This window comes from Myxine glutinosa, chromosome 5 (genome assembly GCF_964187855.1).
Source record: "Myxine glutinosa chromosome 5, kmMyxGlut1.1, whole genome shotgun sequence".
Lineage (NCBI taxonomy): Eukaryota > Metazoa > Chordata > Myxini > Myxiniformes > Myxinidae > Myxine > Myxine glutinosa.
In genome coordinates this window covers 150,568,360-150,586,656 of record NC_136265.1, presented here as the reverse complement: position 1 = coordinate 150,586,656, position 18,297 = coordinate 150,568,360, and the positions used below count along the sequence as shown (strand labels likewise).

Sequence of the window (18,297 nt, the reverse complement as noted above, 5' to 3'; positions counted from 1 at the left end):
GTTTTCTCATGGAGCAATTTCGAAGCTATTGAGGTGCAAATTTTTCGATTTTTTTCCAAGATAGCGCCCATACCACGGGACTTATGACGTCATAATTAGTAAAATTCTACAAGAGGAGGCACTCCAATGGTGAAAATTTCGGGTCAATCAGACCAATGGTTGCAGAGAAAACGAATTTTAAAGGGAATAAACCTGCAAAATGCCGGCGTAAGGGACATACATACATACACTGGACGGACAGATAAACGTTGATCCAGGGGGCATTGTCCTACAGGGCATGCCAGAAAAAGTGCAATTTTTTTTTTTTTTTTTTTTTTACAACATGGTCAAGGCTCATGGAAGAGCTATGACACACAACAAATCAGAACATAAAGGGGACAGCAGGAGAAAGGGGAAACATCAAAAGCAGGGCAGAGGGAGAAAATAGACGGGCACAGACAAACAAGTGATGCAGGTAAGAATGAGGGGTAAGGGAGAATACAATGGGTGGATAAGATGGATACATAACCGATTTTTTGGGAGGGGTGGGGTTGGTTTAACAGGTGTAGAAAAGATCATGATTTTCGATGGGGGATGACTGGAGATGGTGGTGAACAGCTGTCTTGAAGACCTGAAGGGAAGAATGAGATTGAAGAGAGAATGGGAAGTGGTTCCACAGGTGGGAAAACGAGAAATAAATGAGTGGTGAGCAGTAGTTCTGGATTTAGACAGTTTCACCAGGAGGGGATAACTGCTGGACCACGACAAAAAAAATCTATTTAATCCATTTTAAAGTCAGACTGCAAACAACAACAACCAACAGGCATTTTGAGGCCATTTTGAGGCCACAACAACCAACTGCGAGAGCGGGGGTTAGCCTTGCGGTCCCAATGACAATCTTCTCCATTTTGCCCTATTTTCTGCATCTCCCCTTGTTAACCTCCTTACCCGCATTTCTTCTTGCATTACCTTTAGCCAAGCCTTTCTCGGTCTTCCCCATCCTCTACTTCCTTCTACATTCATTTCCATCACTCTTCTCAACCAGTCACTTTCATCCTTCCTCAACACATGACCAAACCATCTCAACCTGTTCCTCTTCACAGCATCAATCACAGGCTCTATTCTCATCATCTTTCGCAATTCATCATTTGTCAGCCTCTCTCTCAACGATACTCCGCACATCCACCGAACCATTCGCATTTCCACCCTTTCCAGCCTTCTTTGCTGCTCTACGTTCATTACCCATGTCTCGCTCCCATAAATCATAACACTTCTCACACATGCAGCATACACCTTTCCCTTCAGCTTCAACGACACTCCCCTCCTCGTCAGCACGCCACTCAGTTCCCGAAACTTCAGACTTCAGCAAATTCAGACTGTATACAACAAATGTAAAATACAACAAAATGTGAAAAAAGTCAAAGGGTGTGAATACTTTCTGGTGTGTGTGTGTGTGTGAATACTTTCTGGTGTGTGTGTGTGTGTGTGTGTGTGTGTGTGTGTGTGTGTGTGTGTGTGTGTGTGTGTGCACTATATAGATGATCCCAGGCAAGAAAGATAGTCCACAAAGTCTACTCGCCCCAAATGTAGTGTATTTATAAAAACACCGGCATCAGAACAAACATTTTATTTCTACGTCACCATATTAACAAATGAATAATGTACAATACAAAGTTAGCCACAGTAAAACAATCCAGGTCATTAGAACCAATTGCCGATTATAAAAGTAATGAAGTGATGTCAAATTTATTAGGCATTTGAATGACCACACGGTTAAAAAAAAAAAGAAAAAAAAAAGAAGACTTCCTTTACACATACTTTTAATACATTTTCCTTCCCATGACCATCATTAAAAACCACAGAGGAAGATTATTACATAATAATTTGCCCTTTGTTCGTGCAGTTAATAACTTTCCAAACCATTCATCGTAAAACAATAGCAGTTGGTAAGAGTTGAATGATCAGCTGGACACTTCACCATGGTTTACAGCAGAATTCAGTATTCTGTTTAGTCTTATACATGACAAGTCATGGTCCTTTCCTGCAACCACCATTAGCTCTTGCAAATCTTCCTACGCTGTAACCATCTGGTTCCAGGACAAATAGACAAAAAAGTGACCAGCCATGCAATACAATCAGTTTTGCAAGGACACAGACTTAATCAACATCTCCTTTGACACCATGATGGCATCCTGATGCTCGATGAGTGTCAGGAAGAGGTGCCTGTAAGATAAGGGTGATATCTCTCTGCTCTTCACGTCAGGATCCAGGCCAGCTGCAGTCATAATCTCACAGCCACGACCCAAACTCCACAAGCTGCAAGTATACAAATGAGGGGTTACACCAAATAAAACTATTCCCAACATGTCTCAAGCAGTTTATAACTCCATGCAAGAACAAAAACATAGGGGCAATACCCCTGGTGCTCACCTGGGAGAATAAACAACATACTGCACCGACTAAGGGTATTTTAAACAAATTTCAATGGTTGCGAGAAGACAGTGCAGCATGTAGAATCATACTAACATAATCAAAAGACTTTAAACAAAGAAAAAAACAAACCTATTTTGGGAGGCAATTCCCCCTCCCCCAGTCCCATATACCTCCTAAGACCCAAATTTTTCTGATGCCTTGAACAAGCATTGGTACATCATGGGTGATAAAGGTTGTGGTGAAGTTTCATTGAAATTGCGTGTGTAGTTTCTGAGAAGAAAGCAAAAACCTATTTTGGGGGGCATCCCCCCGTACACCCCAAAAGGGGCAGATTTTTTAAATGCCATGAAAAAACTTTGGTACAGCATGGGTGGTGATGGTTGTGGTCAAGTTTCATCAAAATCGTGTGTCGTTTCAGAGGAAATAGCAAATTCCTATTTTGGGGGGTCAAACCTGGATCCACTTTCACCCCAGTAAACCCCCTTAGATCCCGAATTTTTTAATGCCGTGATCAAATTTTAGTCACAACACAACAAATATCATTTCTGCCAAATTTGGTCGCAATCCCCTCAGCGGTTTCAGAGAAGACTTTTCAAGTGTTTACGGACTGATGGACGACGCGCCATCGCATAAGCCCCCCCTGAACTTCGTTCCAGCTGAGTTAAAAAGGGTATTTATATATATGAACATCATTCAGACTTCCCATAAGCATCGAGCTTTTTCAAATTCATAATTTGAAATCACAAAACATTATACTCTGCACAACGAATTGCCAAATTTACAATCCTCATGAGGGACAGTAAAATGGGTTAGCAAGAAAAATGCCTGAGCAATCACTACACCATCACCGAGGAAACAATCCACAATTAATAAAAGGGAATTGCACTCGAGGCACAGGTCGTTGAGGTCCATAAACAGAAGTCTTTAATTAGAATCATATTTAGTCAATCAGGATGGAACAGAGGTAATAAATACACTGGTCTTTGAGCTATCAATTAATTATTTTAATTCAAGAACCAAGTTCACAGCTAATAGGGAGGTGACAGAAAAAAACCGAGAACGACACTCTTCGACGTCACGACGTCAACCGATATGCCTCCGCCCACATTATTACATCATTATACATACTTGTACCAAGTTTGATTTAAATCCCTTCAGCTGTTCTTATGTCATCACATTTTTACCTGACATGACCTCTGACCTTGGATCTGTTGATGCCATAATCCAATCACTTCATCTTTGCATCATATATACTTATGCCAAGTTTGTTCAAAATCCCATCACTTGTTCACAAGTTGGTGCATCAACATAATTTTTACTCAACATGACCTCTGATCCTTTGACCCCAAAATGTAATCAGTTCATGTTTACATCATTATACATACCTGTACCAAATCAGATTTAAATCTCTTCAGCTGTTCTGAAGTTATTGCGGTAACAGAAACCTATCATGGAGGGATGGACGGACAACCTGAAAACATAATGCCTCTGACGCCTTCATTGGAGGAGGCATAAAAACATACTGACAAAGAAATCATACTTGGAAAGAACAAATAAGAGTAGGAACAAACAGGAGAGTGTGTAGTGAGTGTGGAGAGAGGCCAAGATGGAGAGAGAGAGAGGCCAAGATGGAGAGAGAGAGAGAGGCCAAGATGGAGAGAGAGAGAGAGAGAGAGAGAGAGGCCAAGAGAGAGAGAGAGAGAGAGGCCAAGAGAGAGAGAGAGAGAGAGAGAGAGAGAGGCCAAGAGAGAGAGAGAGGCCAAGAGAGAGAGAGAGAGAGGCCAAGAGAGAGAGAGAGAGGCCAAGAGAGAGAGAGAGAGAGGCCAAGAGAGAGAGAGAGAGAGGCCAAGAGAGAGAGAGAGGCCAAGAGAGAGGCCAAGAGAGAGAGAGGCCAAGAGAGAGAGAGAGAGAGAGGCCAAGAGAGAGAGAGAGAGAGGCCAAGAGAGAGAGAGAGAGGCCAAGAGAGAGAGAGAGAGAGGCCAAGAGAGAGAGAGGCCAAGAGAGAGAGAGGCCAAGAGAGAGAGGCCAAGAGAGAGAGGCCAAGAGAGAGAGAGGCCAAGAGAGAGAGAGGCCAACAGAGAGAGAGAGGCCAAGAGAGAGAGAGAGGCCAAGAGAGAGAGAGAGGCCAAGAGAGAGAGAGAGGCCAAGAGAGAGAGAGAGGCCAAGAGAGAGAGGCCAAGAGAGAGAGGCCAAGAGAGAGAGGCCAAGAGAGAGAGGCCAAGAGAGAGAGGCCAAGAGAGAGAGGCAGAGAGGGAGAGGGAGAGAGAGAGAGAGAGAGAGACAGAGAGAGAGAGAGAGAGAGAGAGAGAGAGAGACAGAGACAGAGACAGAGACAGGGGAAGGGGAAGGGGGGATGTAGGGGAGGCAGAGGGAAAGTATTTTAAAATCTTGTATCCAGATCCAGACCTGGATCTTCACCAAAATCGAATCAATTTGTCCATGTCACACACCCAATCTGTCCACCAAGTTCCGTCTGAATCTGTCCATAACTTTGAGATATCGTGCTGTATATCGTTTTTGGACCTGTCACTTAATAATTTCTAGTATGCGGATCTGGATTGGGTTCTCAACCAAAATATAACAAATTAGTCCATGTAAAAACATTCAATCTGTCCACCAAGTTTTGTCCAAATTAATCCACAACGTTTTGAGATATCCTGCTCAAAGACAAACAGACAAACAGCGGTGAAAATACCCTCCATCCACCTTCGATGCTTCTGTCTGTATGTCCGTTATCGATTTTGTTTTTTGTTACCATGGAAACGAGTGGAGGAGGTAATTAATTAAAGGTCGCATGAGAGGAGAAACATCAGATGCTTCTGACTCAAGTTATCGCCTGCAAAACGATTTTCAAAAGGCATATATATGACCTTTGATCTTTTGAACACAAATTGTAGCCAGTTAATCTTTGTATTAGTCTATACTTCTACCCAAGTTTATGTCAATTAACCCTTTCAGTGCTTCACAAGTTTCCATAGTAACAAAAAACAATCGATAACGGACGTACAGACAAACAACCAGAAAACAGGCCTCAGGCCTACGGTTGCAGAGGCATAAAAACGTTCCTTGGTTGACCCCAAAGGTGGGGTTAATTGGGGCGAGTAAAGTAATCATTGTTTAATGGTTTCATTTCCAGGATTTCCAGGATACACATTACCTACTCCACACGGCACACTTGCATTTATTTACTCACTTATCTTTGTATTTACCAAAGGAAGATCAATAGTAGAGCAGGCATTTAGAATAAATAAAAATTCATCATATATTGTGAAAAAGCTCTTGCAAAGTCAAATAACTTCTTACTTTAGTTTGTCAATCAGCTTTTTGCTCGGCAAAGCCAAGCATTGGTAGACCATTGAACAGAACATCTCCACCAGTGCAGGCTCCATGTTGATTGTGAACAAGTCCTTCCGCGGAGTCAGACGTACAAAGCACATGTTCTACAGAAAACAGTGCGAACATGCAAACTTCAAATGTGATAAAAACACCACATCCTCCACCATGTCCAATTGGGACTCACTCCGTAGATTTTGTTTGTTAACGCACAAATCATACTTAAAGAAAAAAAACAAAAACAAAAAAAACATTCTGCCGACCTCGACTACAACTCACTTGAAATCCTATACCATTCATTTTGTTGTTCGCACACCCAAACAGGAAAGCACCTCCACCACAAATATTCACATATAAACGCTCCAAAATGGTTGCAAAATACTTACGGGAAATTTCTTAATATTCAAATGAGAACTCGTTTCTTTATTGCACAAAAAACTAGTCTTCGGTTCCTGAGAGAGAGAAAAAATATTGAAAAAGACATTTGGCAACAAATGGCACATTCTGCTTCAGAAGAATACCACTGAGATGTGCATACCGTGTGTAGCAAAGTGATGTGACAACTCTCTTGCCATAGGACCGCAAAGCATCTGTAGTCTTTGGAACCAACATCTGCAATAAGTTTCTGGAATAAAATGGGAATGAAGAAATGATAATTAAAAGGCAACCAGTATATTTAACTGATTATTTAATCAACATGCTTATTAGAGGGCATACAATGTAATTTGAGGATTATTGAAAAATTATACATTTGGCCTATAATTAAATTAAAGAAAAATTAAAATCTCAAATCACAAATCCCTACGACCTATATTTATGTATTCAGGTAGTGGACAAGGAAAATGTAAACAGCAATGTAAAGGGCACTTAATAGGGCGTTGGGATACCACGTGCGGCCAGTACACGCCATGTCAGAGTCCACCAGCATCTGGAATTCTGCAGGAGGGATGCAGCACCATTCTTCCATGAGAAAGTCAATCAACTCACACCTGTTTGATGGAGATGGAAAACGCTATCTCAGGCATCATTCCAGAATATCCCATAAATGCTCGATTGGGTTCAGATCTGGTGACTGAGAAGGCCATGACATCTATCTATAATTCCACTAATCTCTGTTTGTACGTTTGTCTGTGACCGCTGTTTCTCGACAACCACGGGTCCGATATACTTGAAACTTGCCAGGTATATTGCTGGGGACCCGAGGATGTGCCTTTTCAAGGTTTTAAATTAATCGGAGAAGTACTTACCGAGCTATGTCCAAAAAACGCTTCAACCAATCAGAGAGCAGCGAGCTATCACGTGTGCCGAACGTGGCGATCAGACTCTGCCTCGGACGGCACATTTGACAGCGTATTCATTTATTTCACGTTGGAAAACTATGTTGCCGTTAAACTATGTTTTAAAACGAATTCAAACTGCGATTAAATTAAAACGATTCATCGTAACTGCGATTTGCGAACTTCCGGACAGTGAAGACTTCACTTCCGGCAGCCAATCACAGAACGCTTTGTTGCGTAGGCGTGGCCGATGTGAGACGAGCGGAGCTGAGCGCGTTACGAGCTGACCGCCATTACGGTACGTAATTCGATTTCTTATGCGCATTATTTCTCCCAATTCAGTCAGAGCGAAGGGCGGAAGCGAAGAGCGTTGTTGTTTTTGTTTACGGGCGTACGGGCGGGGTAGAGCGTACGGGTAGCGTTTTTGTTTTTTTTTGGCAAGGAACGGGCACCCACGTACGGGCACGTCCTAGCTTATATATAGTACGGGCATGCCCTAGTATGGATAATATCAGCATCATGCTCATCAAACCACTGGGCGATCACACGTGCTCCGTGGATGGGGGCATTGCCATCCTGGAAGACACCGCTCCCAGCAGGAAAGAAATGCTGCAACATGAGGTGAAGATGATCATTCAGTACCATTAAGTAGCAATTGGCATTGACCGTGCCTTATAACGCAATGACTGCACCCAAACCATGCCAGGAAAATGTTCCCCACAACATTACAGAACCACCAGAACCCTTCATTGTTGGAACCAAGCACTCAGGGTTGTAGAGTTCTTTAGGATGGCTCCACGTGTGCATTCGTCCATTTGCCAATAACATGAAGGAAGATTCATCTGACCATATCACATTTCTCCACTGCCTGGTAATCCATTGTCTGGGCTCTGAGCACCACTGGACTCAGAAATGTCCATTGGCAGGTGAGATGAGCGGTTTGTGCACTGCAATCTGATTGATATCCCACTCTGTGGAGTTCTTGGCGGACCGCTTTTGATGTAACTGGCTGCCCGCACCACAGGTTGAAATTTACAGTCAATTGATTTGCAGTTGCTCGCCTGCTTTACCTTGCACTTCAAATTAATGCAATCCTGGAGTATGCGCTCGTCCACTGTTGCTGTTTGCTGATGATGCCATTCCCTCAGAGTTCTATGCCGATATCACTTAGACACCATTGCTCATGAAGCATCAGCAAGCTGAGCTGTCTTAGTCACTAATGCTCCTGACAAAAGCGTCCCAACAATCATCCCTCTTTCAAAGTCAGGTCTCCCCTTGCAGCCATGCTAGCCATAATTAATGGCAACCAGGCCTATACAGCATTTTTATACATTACCCAAAGCACACTGGGATGTTATTTGCTAAATTAACACGTAGGCCATACCTGTATGGAAGCCGATGCTTCCAATATACGTGGTGTCCCTCATTTACCCAGGCGTTTCCATTTTTTGTCCACTATTTGTACATTCACATTTATATAAAAACGCTAATTTAATGTACCCATTTCTATAATTTTAATTTAATACAGGACTGAAAGTCTGTCTCTGGTGTATGCTCCCTTCCATCCCTTCCCCCTCTTCAAATAGCACCACAGCCGGCTCCGTTCGTGAGAAGGACAAATGCCTCAACTCCATGTTTGCTTCCACATCTTGTGTGCGCAACCCCTCACTCTTGGTACCCCATCCTTCCCTGTCATACCCAACTGCTCCTGACTGTCTTTTGCACCGGTGAAGGTAGAGAAGGTAGAGAAGGTTCTTTCAGCTCTCGACTGACTCCACTGCACTGGGCGAGAACAGCTCACGTGCTCTGCTGCTCTTGCACATCCTCTGACCTTTTCACCTTGTCATTTGCGCTGTCATCTTTGATCTGTTTAGCAATCCACCAACATCACTACATTACATAAAAACTGTAATAACTGATCCCCTTAAACACAGACCTATCGGCTTACTTCCAATCGTCAGCAAGGTTATGGAATCCATCATCGCAGTTGATATTAAATCCTTCCTATTCTCCAACAACCTCATCTCAGATCACCAATTTGGTTTCAGACCAGGTCACTTCACCTTGAACATGTTGCTTCTACTCACCAAACAATGGATGGAAGCCCTCAATATCGCACATGAGATTAGGGCTGTCTCTCTGGACATACTGCCGTGGCCAAAAATATTGGCACCCTTGCACTTTTTTCAAATAATGCACCATTTCTTCCAGAAAATTGTTGAAATTACAAAATATTTTGGTATCCACATGTGTATTTCTTTGGTTTGCAGTGGAACAAAACAAAAAACCTGGGAAAAAAAATTACTAAATCTTAGCTTATTCCACAAATGAATCCTAAAATGGCCCGGAAAATATTATTGGCACCTTTTAGAAGTTGTTAGAAATAATTAGATTTAAAGCAGGAGATTCTCCTTTACTTTGGAATTGAACTCACTTATGGTGCGCGTTGCAGGTGCCTGCAATATAAAAATCATTCATTCAACCAGTTTGAATGGAGAAAATGAGTCATTCTGCTGTTTTGTGTCAATGTGTGTACCGCAATGAGCATCGAGAAAAAAAAGAAAAAAAACAGATAATTGTCTGAGGAGGTCAGACACAATATTGTAGCCAAGCATGGACAATCTCAAGGCTACAAGTCCATCTCCAGAAACCTTGATGTTCCTGTGTCCACCATACGCAATGTTATCAGGAAGTTTAAGGCCCATGGCACTGTAGCCAACCTCCCTGAAAGTCGCTACACGAGAAAGCTTGATCGAAGATTGCAGCGAAGGATTGTTCGGATGGTGGAGAAAACACCTCGTTCAACTGCCAAACAGATTCCAGCTGACCTTCAGACACAAGGTACGACAGTTTAAACTCACACCATCAGTCGCTAACTCAATGAAAGGAAGTTCGATGGTAGGAGACCCAGGAGGACCCCACTGGTGAGTGAGAGAGACAAAAGAAAGCCCAACTGGAGTTTCCAAAACACACCTGAACAAGCCAAAATCTTTCTGGGAGAATGTCCTGTGGACAGATGAGACCAAATTAGAGCTTTTTGGTAAAGCACATCATCTCTGTTTACAGAAAACAAAATTAAGCCTTGAAAGAAAAGAACACCTTCCCTACAGTCAAACATGGAGGAGGCTCAGTGATGTTTTGGGGTTGCTGTGCTGCTTCTGGCACTGGGTGCCATGAATGGGTGCATGGTATTCATGAAATCAGGAAATTACCAAGGCATTTTGGAGCGCAATATTCAACCCAGCGTCAGAAAATTGAGTCTCCGTCGAAGGTCCTGGGTCTTGCAGCAGCAGGACAATGACCCCAAACACACTTCAAAAAGCACCCAGGAATGGTTCAAGACAAAATGCTGGACTGTTCTGAAGTGGCTAGCACAGAGTCCAGATCTAAATCCAATTGAACACCTGTGGGGAGATCTGAAAACAGCAGTTGGGAGAAGTCACCCTTCAAATCTTGGAGTACTGGAGCAGTTTGCACAACAAGTGAGTCAAACTGCCAGTAAAGAGGTGTAGGAAGCTCAATCATGGCTATAGGAAGCACTTGACTGCCATTATTTTGTCCAAAGGCTGTGCTACCAAATATTAAGTCTAGGGTGTCAATAATTTTGTCAATGCCATTTCGTTTTATTTTTTGATTTAAAAGGATATATTAAGTTCTGAATCAAAACACAGGTTCCATAATATCAACAGTGAAATAAATAATTGTGGAGACCAAATACTTTTGTCAATTTCAACTTCTTTTTCGAGAAAATTGTGAGTTATTTGAAAAAAGTGCAAGGGTGCCAATATTTTTGGCCACGGCTGTATCTCATACTTTAGATACAGTCTGGCTTCCTGCCATGCACTCCAAACGCTCTGCCTATGGCATCCAAGGCCTACTCCGCACATTGCTTACTGAATTCCTCTACTCTCATAGGCAACATGTGTGTGGCACTCAACGGAATCCTTTCATTTCCTCTTCCTCTCAAGGCTGGAGTGCCCCAAGGCAATGTTCTGATTCAACAATGATCTCTCTGACTGAAGAATTCTCCTTTATCTATTTGCTGATGACTCCACCCTCTGTCGTGGCATCCTCATCCTTCAGCGAGACAGGCTGCAGCCTCTTCCCTCTCTTCATACCTTGGGGGAAAAAAAAAAAAAAAAAAAAAAACACACACACAAACTGGTCAAACATCTGTAATATGTCTTTCAATCCTGACAAATCTCACACATTCACTATCTCTCTCAGAAAGGACAGTCTGGTAAATCCTCCAATCGACTTTTAAACAACCCTCTTGAGGAAGTTCAGTCATTCAAACTCCTTGGTCTCACTATCAGCCATGACTTTTCTTGGACAAACCACATTTCAAAGTCGGCTTCCCAAGCCAGCCGCCGACTGGGCATCCTCCATCATACAAAGTTCTTCCTTGGCACAGCTGAACTCCTATCCACCTGTAAGGCCTTAATCTGCAGCTTGATGAAATACTGCTCTCCCCTCTGGACTGGCCTCCCTGCCTTACATCTTCCTCAGCTCGACACCGTGGAAACAAAGACCTTCAAGATTATTGGAGTTTTCCATGATAAAGCTGAGTCTATGGGCCTATCACTTAGCCACCGCATACAGGTCGGTGGTCTCTCTGTCTGCTACCGCATCCTTATTAGTTTTGCACCCTCTGCTCTTTCCGTGCTTCTCCATTGCTTTCTGTGCTTGCTTAAGGTATCTGCTTCTATAATCATAATTTAATTTATCCGTCTCTATAATTATAATTTGTGGAGTCCTTGAGAAGTATGTACGACTATTACAAAACATGTATGAAGAGTGCCAGATAAGAGCAGTGTGGGAGACGCAGTGAAGCAGTGTGGGAGAGGGTGAGAGTTCTGAAGTTAAAGTTGGATTCGCTCTTCCCCCATCTGCACCAAGTATCCAACCTATCTCAGCCGGCATTTCACCAATCTCCCCGTCAAGCTCATCGGCACACCAATCTCCTCCCTCAGTTCATCCATTCTCCTTCTACCCACCCTCTTCACTCATGCAATCCTCCTGACCCAATTGTTCTCAAAAACCTGCAGCCTCTGTTGTTGTCTCTCTGTCAGTGCCTCACCGTCTCCAGACTGTAAATGTAGGCGGGCGTTATGCACGATATCAGAACCTTTCCTTTCAATCTCCTTTAAATCTTTCTGTTTGCCATTACACCCTCCACCCTTATCCACACATTTGCACCCACCTGAATCCTCCTCCACACCTCTGCCTCTGACTTACCATCCACGGTCACCGTTTCACCCACATACTCAAACCTATTTCCTTGTCTGATCTTCTTCCCCTCTAACCTGATATTCATTCTCTGCTGCCCACCCCACATCACCTCCATTTTTTTCTCCATGCTCATTTTCAGCCCTTGTTTCTCAAATGCCTCCTTCCACTCCCCCAGTACTTCCTGCATCTCCCGCCCACTCACCACAACAACAACAACAACAACAACGACGACGACGACATCGTCCACATACAATATCATCCCCAGAATATCTCATGTTTACTTTCCTACTTACCAGCTCCATCACCACGATAAACAGGAGTGAGCCGCGAGTGCTTCGTTGCCTCAAACCGATGTTCACATTGAACTCCTTAAACCAAAACTCTTCCCTTCGTTCCCTTGAACATCCCTTCTACCAACCTAACTTATGCTTCTGGCACTACCATCCATCTCAGTGTCGCCATTGTCTTCTCTTTGGGGGACAGTGTCGTTGGCCTTCTCCAGATTCACAAATCCCAATGCCATTTCACCTTGCACCACCAACCTCTTCACCATCTGTCTCAGCGCGAACATCCCATCTGTCGTTGCCCTGCCCTTTCTAAACTCCTGCTGCTCTTCTCCGATCTCCTTCTCCACACTCTTCCTTATCCTCCCATCCAGAACCCTCTCCAGCACCTTCATGACTAAGGAGCGTAGTGCCTCTGTACTTCCCCAGATCTTGAACTTTCCCCTTCCCCTTCCATAATCGACAAAATTAACCCTGTCCTCCACTCCTCCGGAATTGACCAATCTCTCATACATGCATTCAACAACTTCTTTGTCCACCTGACTCCAACTTCTCCTGCTGAAATTATCATCTCTGTACACACCTCATCAATGCCTCGAGCCCTTCCCTTTTTCCTCCTCTTCAATGCCATCCGCACTTCCTCTTCTGAGATTTCAACAAACTCCAATTTCCCCTCCACATAACTCAGTATCTCCAGCTCACCACTGCTTCCTTCCCGGTTCAACAGATGTTTGAAATATCCTTCCCACATTTCAATACTGCTCCCTTGTCTGCCACCATCCTTAATCACCGCCTCTACCCCCTTCATGTCCTTGCTGTCCTCATCCCTGGCATGAGCCAATTTATAGATAATCTTCCTCCCACCATCCTCTCCAAAATTGTTGTACACCTCCTCTTGCATACCATTCATCGCCTTATCCACAGCTTTCCTAGCTGCTTTCTTCTTCTGCCCATACAGGTGCAGCAACCCTGCATCCAGTTATCCCCCTCTATCCTTGATCTTCTCTATCATTTTCCAAACCTCCGTCTTTTCACCAACTGCCTTTGCTATTTCCTCTGTCCATCATACCTGGTTTCTATCCCTCGATGATGCACCCTTTCCTGACCTCCTTCCACACAACACTTCTGCAATTCCCCTCAATGCCTCTCCATACTTCTTCCACTCCTTCTCTAAACCTTCCGCTTCTTCACTAAATTGCTCATACCTGGCCCTTACCCTCTCCAGCAACGTTTCCCCTGCACTTCCCACACCTAATAACCTTCCAACCTCTGCTCTTAACCTCCCTCCTTTTCTTCATCCTCACCACAAACACCACAGGCTTGTGCTGGGTGGTAGCATGCTGTCCTGCCACTGCCTTGCAATCCTTAACCCTCCACAGCTGTCATTTCCTTACCACCACCAAATTCAGCAAATTCAGTTCAGCTCTGTGCTGTCCACTTATATAGGTAGTCTTGTGGCTTTCCCACTTTTGAAAGTATGAACCAGCTATGGCCATTCTATTCCTTGCCACCAGCTCTTGACCCTCTCTATTCCTTGTTCCCCAACCAAATTTACCAACACATTCCTCTTCACGTGGCTCCAATACTCCACCATGTGCGTTAAAGTCCCCCGCAATGCACAGCATCACCTCCATCTCAATCATTCTCATCATCCTCTCCAGTGCATCCCTGAATTCCCGCTTCTCCGTCCTAGACCTTCCCGTTTGTGGCCCATATACCAACATAACACACACCACTAGTCTCTGCATCGCCACCCATGTCATAACTATCCATCCCTCCCACATTTCCACACTTACTATCTGCTTTCTGATCTCTTCCAATACTATTATTCCTATGCCATTACTTCTTCCATCCCCACTGGCGTGCATTAGTTTGTATTGTCCTACCAATCTCCTCACCCTGTCCCTTTTCATCTGGTCTCCTGCACACATAACACTTCTAACCTCCTTATCTGCATCATCTCCCCCACCTCAACCCCTCTACACCAATTGATCCCACGTTTAAACTACCTTGCCGAACCTCACTTCTGAACCACTGTCCTTCTGGCAGAGCTTGTACCATCTTGATTATTTTGGGGGCACTGAGGTCACTTTGGGACACTTGATTAGTTGAGTATCTGGAGAAATGGAGAAGAGCACTTGAAGATGGGGTACATGAAGATAAGTAGACCAGACTCAATGTATGGATTGTCAGTTTCAGTCTCAGGAAAAGGATCGGGTTAAAAGAGTAAAGATTATGGGAAAAGATCTGGAGAAAGTGAGTAGCTTCAAGTATCTGGGGTCAGTGATGGCAGAAGATGGAAATGGAAATTAAGCAAGGGATTAGTTCTGGTTAGATTAATTGCATGAAGTGCAGTGGAGTGTATAAATACAACATAGAATCACAGTTTGTTTTACAGTGCGTTCAGATACAACCTGGTACACACACTGACCTCTAAGCTGTGGGCTTGAATTTCGGTCTAGCTATAAACTATATCACCCAGGTGTTTCACATGCAAGATGAGGAATCAGTGTGCCTGTATGCCATCATGGTAAATTGGGTGTCCCATCTGTCAGGACTGATCGTTGGTGAACGATAAAGATTCGATGGTGCCTTTCGTGAAGAGTAGATGAGTAATCAATTTTCAGTTTCCAGCAACCTTCAGTCTAATGTCAGGCCTGCCCAGCCGGTTCATGAAAGATTTGTGCAAAACGTTTCCCTGGCCAAATAAGGTAGGAATAATTGGGGGCATTGAAGACTTGTGGTACTGAAGAGGAAAAATAAAACTTTTTGAAGGCAGTGGAATTTTATACACAATTGCAATGTTTTTTCGTCTTTTGTTCGATAAAATCTCAACTTCCAAGAGATTTTGCAGAAAAGTAGAAAAAAAACATTTTGGTGGCATGTGCAACCACTCCGATGCTTAACTCAGGGCTAATGACATGTCTACACATAAATGCAGTTAATTGTGAAGACCGTTTTAACATTCAAATGAAACACAGATGGCTCAATATAGTCAGAGAACGAGTTAACACGTTAATACATCCAAGGTGTCAAAAATTATGGATACACATTTTTAAAGGGTCTTAAATTAAACAATTTGTTGGTTGGTCTCAATCTCCCTCCCCTCCTCCCCCTCGGAAATAATTATGGTACATTCCATAATCCTACCTCCATATCCTTCTCTTGCTTCTACTGCTTTCAATATCATTTTGCTCATTTCACATTCTTCCATTCAATGTACCGCTCTCCTACCCTCCCGTTCCCTCTTACCCCATCCCCTTGGATAAAACATATTCAAAGCCCGAAGTTTTATCAAAAATTGCAATAGCCCTTAAAATAATCATTGGCAACATTTCAAATTCAAAAATGGCTCACTTGGTACAACTGTTCGCTCATGATTAAGTTGAGTTCCACACGGCCCAGCCTATAAATAGATGTCCTGTAGAAAATGTTGAAAGCCTGCTGCCACAAGAGCTTTCGTGCGGTGGACAGAGGCAGAAATGCCAGAACTCTTAATGGAATGACTGGCCAGGATGACAGAAGAGGTGGAGGGAAACAATCTTATAAACACTGACAAAGATCCAACAAATATTCAGAAAAATTATAACCAACACAAATCAGATGAGCATAAGCATAAAACACACAAACAACTACAACTGCGAGCAGTGATGGTAGACTTCCAGGCAAAATTGCCACCATACCACGTGACTGATGACGTCATTGTTTCAATAGATTTTCCTCATAGGTAGTGGATAATATCTGTAAATTTTGGTTTGGATCGGTTAAGTGGTTCTGGAGATATGGATTTTCAATTTATTGTCCTTAAATCCAAGGCTTCCTCGCGCCGGAGCTTGGAGCCGCGTGTGGACGGTGGACAAGACGACGGACAGATACCACATTTCCCCACACGAGGTTTTGGACAACTGCTGGGCTCTTGGAAGCTGAAGGCCGCATTGGACTTGACGGTAGAGAATCGAAAGGAGGCCGTCTAATCTGCTCGCCTCACGCTTGTTGTGTTTTCGACGCGCGGCGTTCTACACCGCCATTTTGGACCACTTCCCGCATGAGTGGCTACCCCAGTTTCAACAGCCGCCAAGCTCCTGAAAGTACTCTTTGGGAAGCCAAGCTAAGTGCCGGCTGAAGGGGTTTATTTTCATTTTATCTTTCCCTTGACACCACCCCCCCCCCCCCCCCTCCACCCCCCACTCCCCAGAATTTCCATGTTTTAAACGTTTCCCGGTGTGTACCCTGGATAAGAATAGGTACACCGTATCCCTGCGTGTCGTAAGAGACGACTAAGAGGGTTGGCGTCAGGAAGGGCATCCGGCCATAAAAACATTGCCTCAAAAAAAAAGGGAACCATGACAATTACAACTACATATGGGCAGGGTACAGCCCGAAGTGGAGATCGGTTTCTGAGGTTTGGGACATGGAATGTAGGGACAATGACAGGGAGATCAGGAGAAGTGGTGGAAGTATTGGTCAGAAGAAGAGTGGACATATGTTGTGTGCAAGAGACGAGATGGAAGGGAAGTGGTGTGAGAATGGTGAAGGGTAGGCAGGGACAGAAATACAAGTTTGTGTGGCAAGGCTGCCCGGAGGGCGTGAATGGTGTTGGTGTCCTGTTTTCTGAGGAGTTTGTAGACAGTGTGGTGAGTGTGACTAGAGTGAGTGATAGGTTGATGATGGTGAAAATGATGATTGGAAAGCTCTTGGTGAACGTCATCTCGGGATATGCTCCGCAGGTTGGTCGAAGCGATGAAGAAAAGGACACGTTCTGGTGTGCGATAGAGAAGCTGATGGAAAACGTGAAAGATGAGGAAGTTGTTGTGGTAGGAGGAGACCTAAATGGACATGTGGGAAGGAGTATGGATGGTTTTGACGGAGTTCATGGGGGTTACGGATATGGTGTGAGAAATGGAGAAGGTGAAAGGATTTTGGAGTTTGCTGATGGAGCTGATTTGTTGATTTGTAATACTCAGTTCCAGAAAGAGGATAATAAGCTTGTTACATACACGTCAGGTGGGTCGACGACAACCGTTGACTACCTGATGGTGCGTAGGCGAGATAGGGGGCACCTCCGGGACACAAAGGTGATCCCGGGGGAGGAGGCTGTTTCACAGCACCACTTGGTTGTCTGCGACGTAAGGGTGAAAGGTGCGAGGAGAGCTCGGCGGGTGAAGTACCAACCGAGAATGAAGGTGTGGAGGTTGAAAGAGGTGACAGTAAGGGAGGCATTAAAAGAGAGGCTGAGTAGGGTCGAGGATGATGTGGTTGAGCTTGAAAGTGGTTGGATGTCAATGAAAGCTCGTCTGTTGGGAGCCGTTGGTGAGGTATGTGGATGGACAAAAGGACCACCGAGGCACTCGGAAACATGGTGGTGGGATGATGAAGTTGGAAAGAGGATTGACGTGAAGAGGAAGAAGTTCAAGGAGTGGCAGAAGGCGAAGGGTACGGGAGCAGAAACAGCAGAGCATGAAAGTTATAAGGCAGCCAGGAAGGCTGCAAAGAAAGAGGTAGCAAAGGCGCAGGAGGCATGTAGGAAAATGTTCGGAGAACGCTTGGATTCGGAAGAGGGTCAGAAAGCAGTATTCAGGATTGCAAAGCAGATAGCGAAAGAGAGGTGTGATGTGATGGGGGTGAGTTGCTTGAAGGATGAAGTGGGACAAATCGTTGTCGACCCAGATGGAATTAAAGGAAGATGGAAAAGATATATGGAAATGCTGTTGAATACAGAGAATGAATGGGATGGCAACATAGAGAGTAACCCTGTTTTA

At 44.1% G+C, this 18,297-nt stretch overlaps 1 protein-coding gene across 3 annotated transcripts in view; it reads right to left on the bottom strand.

Moving 5' to 3' along the window:
* Positions 1-1,591: 1,591 nt before the first annotated feature.
* TFB2M (transcription factor B2, mitochondrial) overlaps positions 1,592-18,297 on the bottom strand; it is a 43,661-nt gene continuing 26,955 nt past the window's right edge. For all 3 annotated transcript variants that reach the window (XM_078778864.1, XM_078778863.1, XM_068115939.2), the window contains 5 exons: positions 15,896-16,044; positions 6,284-6,370; positions 6,132-6,197; positions 5,716-5,852; positions 1,592-2,295 (listed from right to left, as the gene is read on the bottom strand). In XM_078778864.1, coding sequence (XP_078634990.1) covers positions 2,115-2,295; positions 5,716-5,852; positions 6,132-6,197; positions 6,284-6,370; positions 15,896-16,044 — 620 coding nt within the window. In that variant the 3' untranslated portion in view covers positions 1,592-2,114. The remainder of the gene's footprint in view (positions 2,296-5,715; positions 5,853-6,131; positions 6,198-6,283; positions 6,371-15,895; positions 16,045-18,297) is intronic.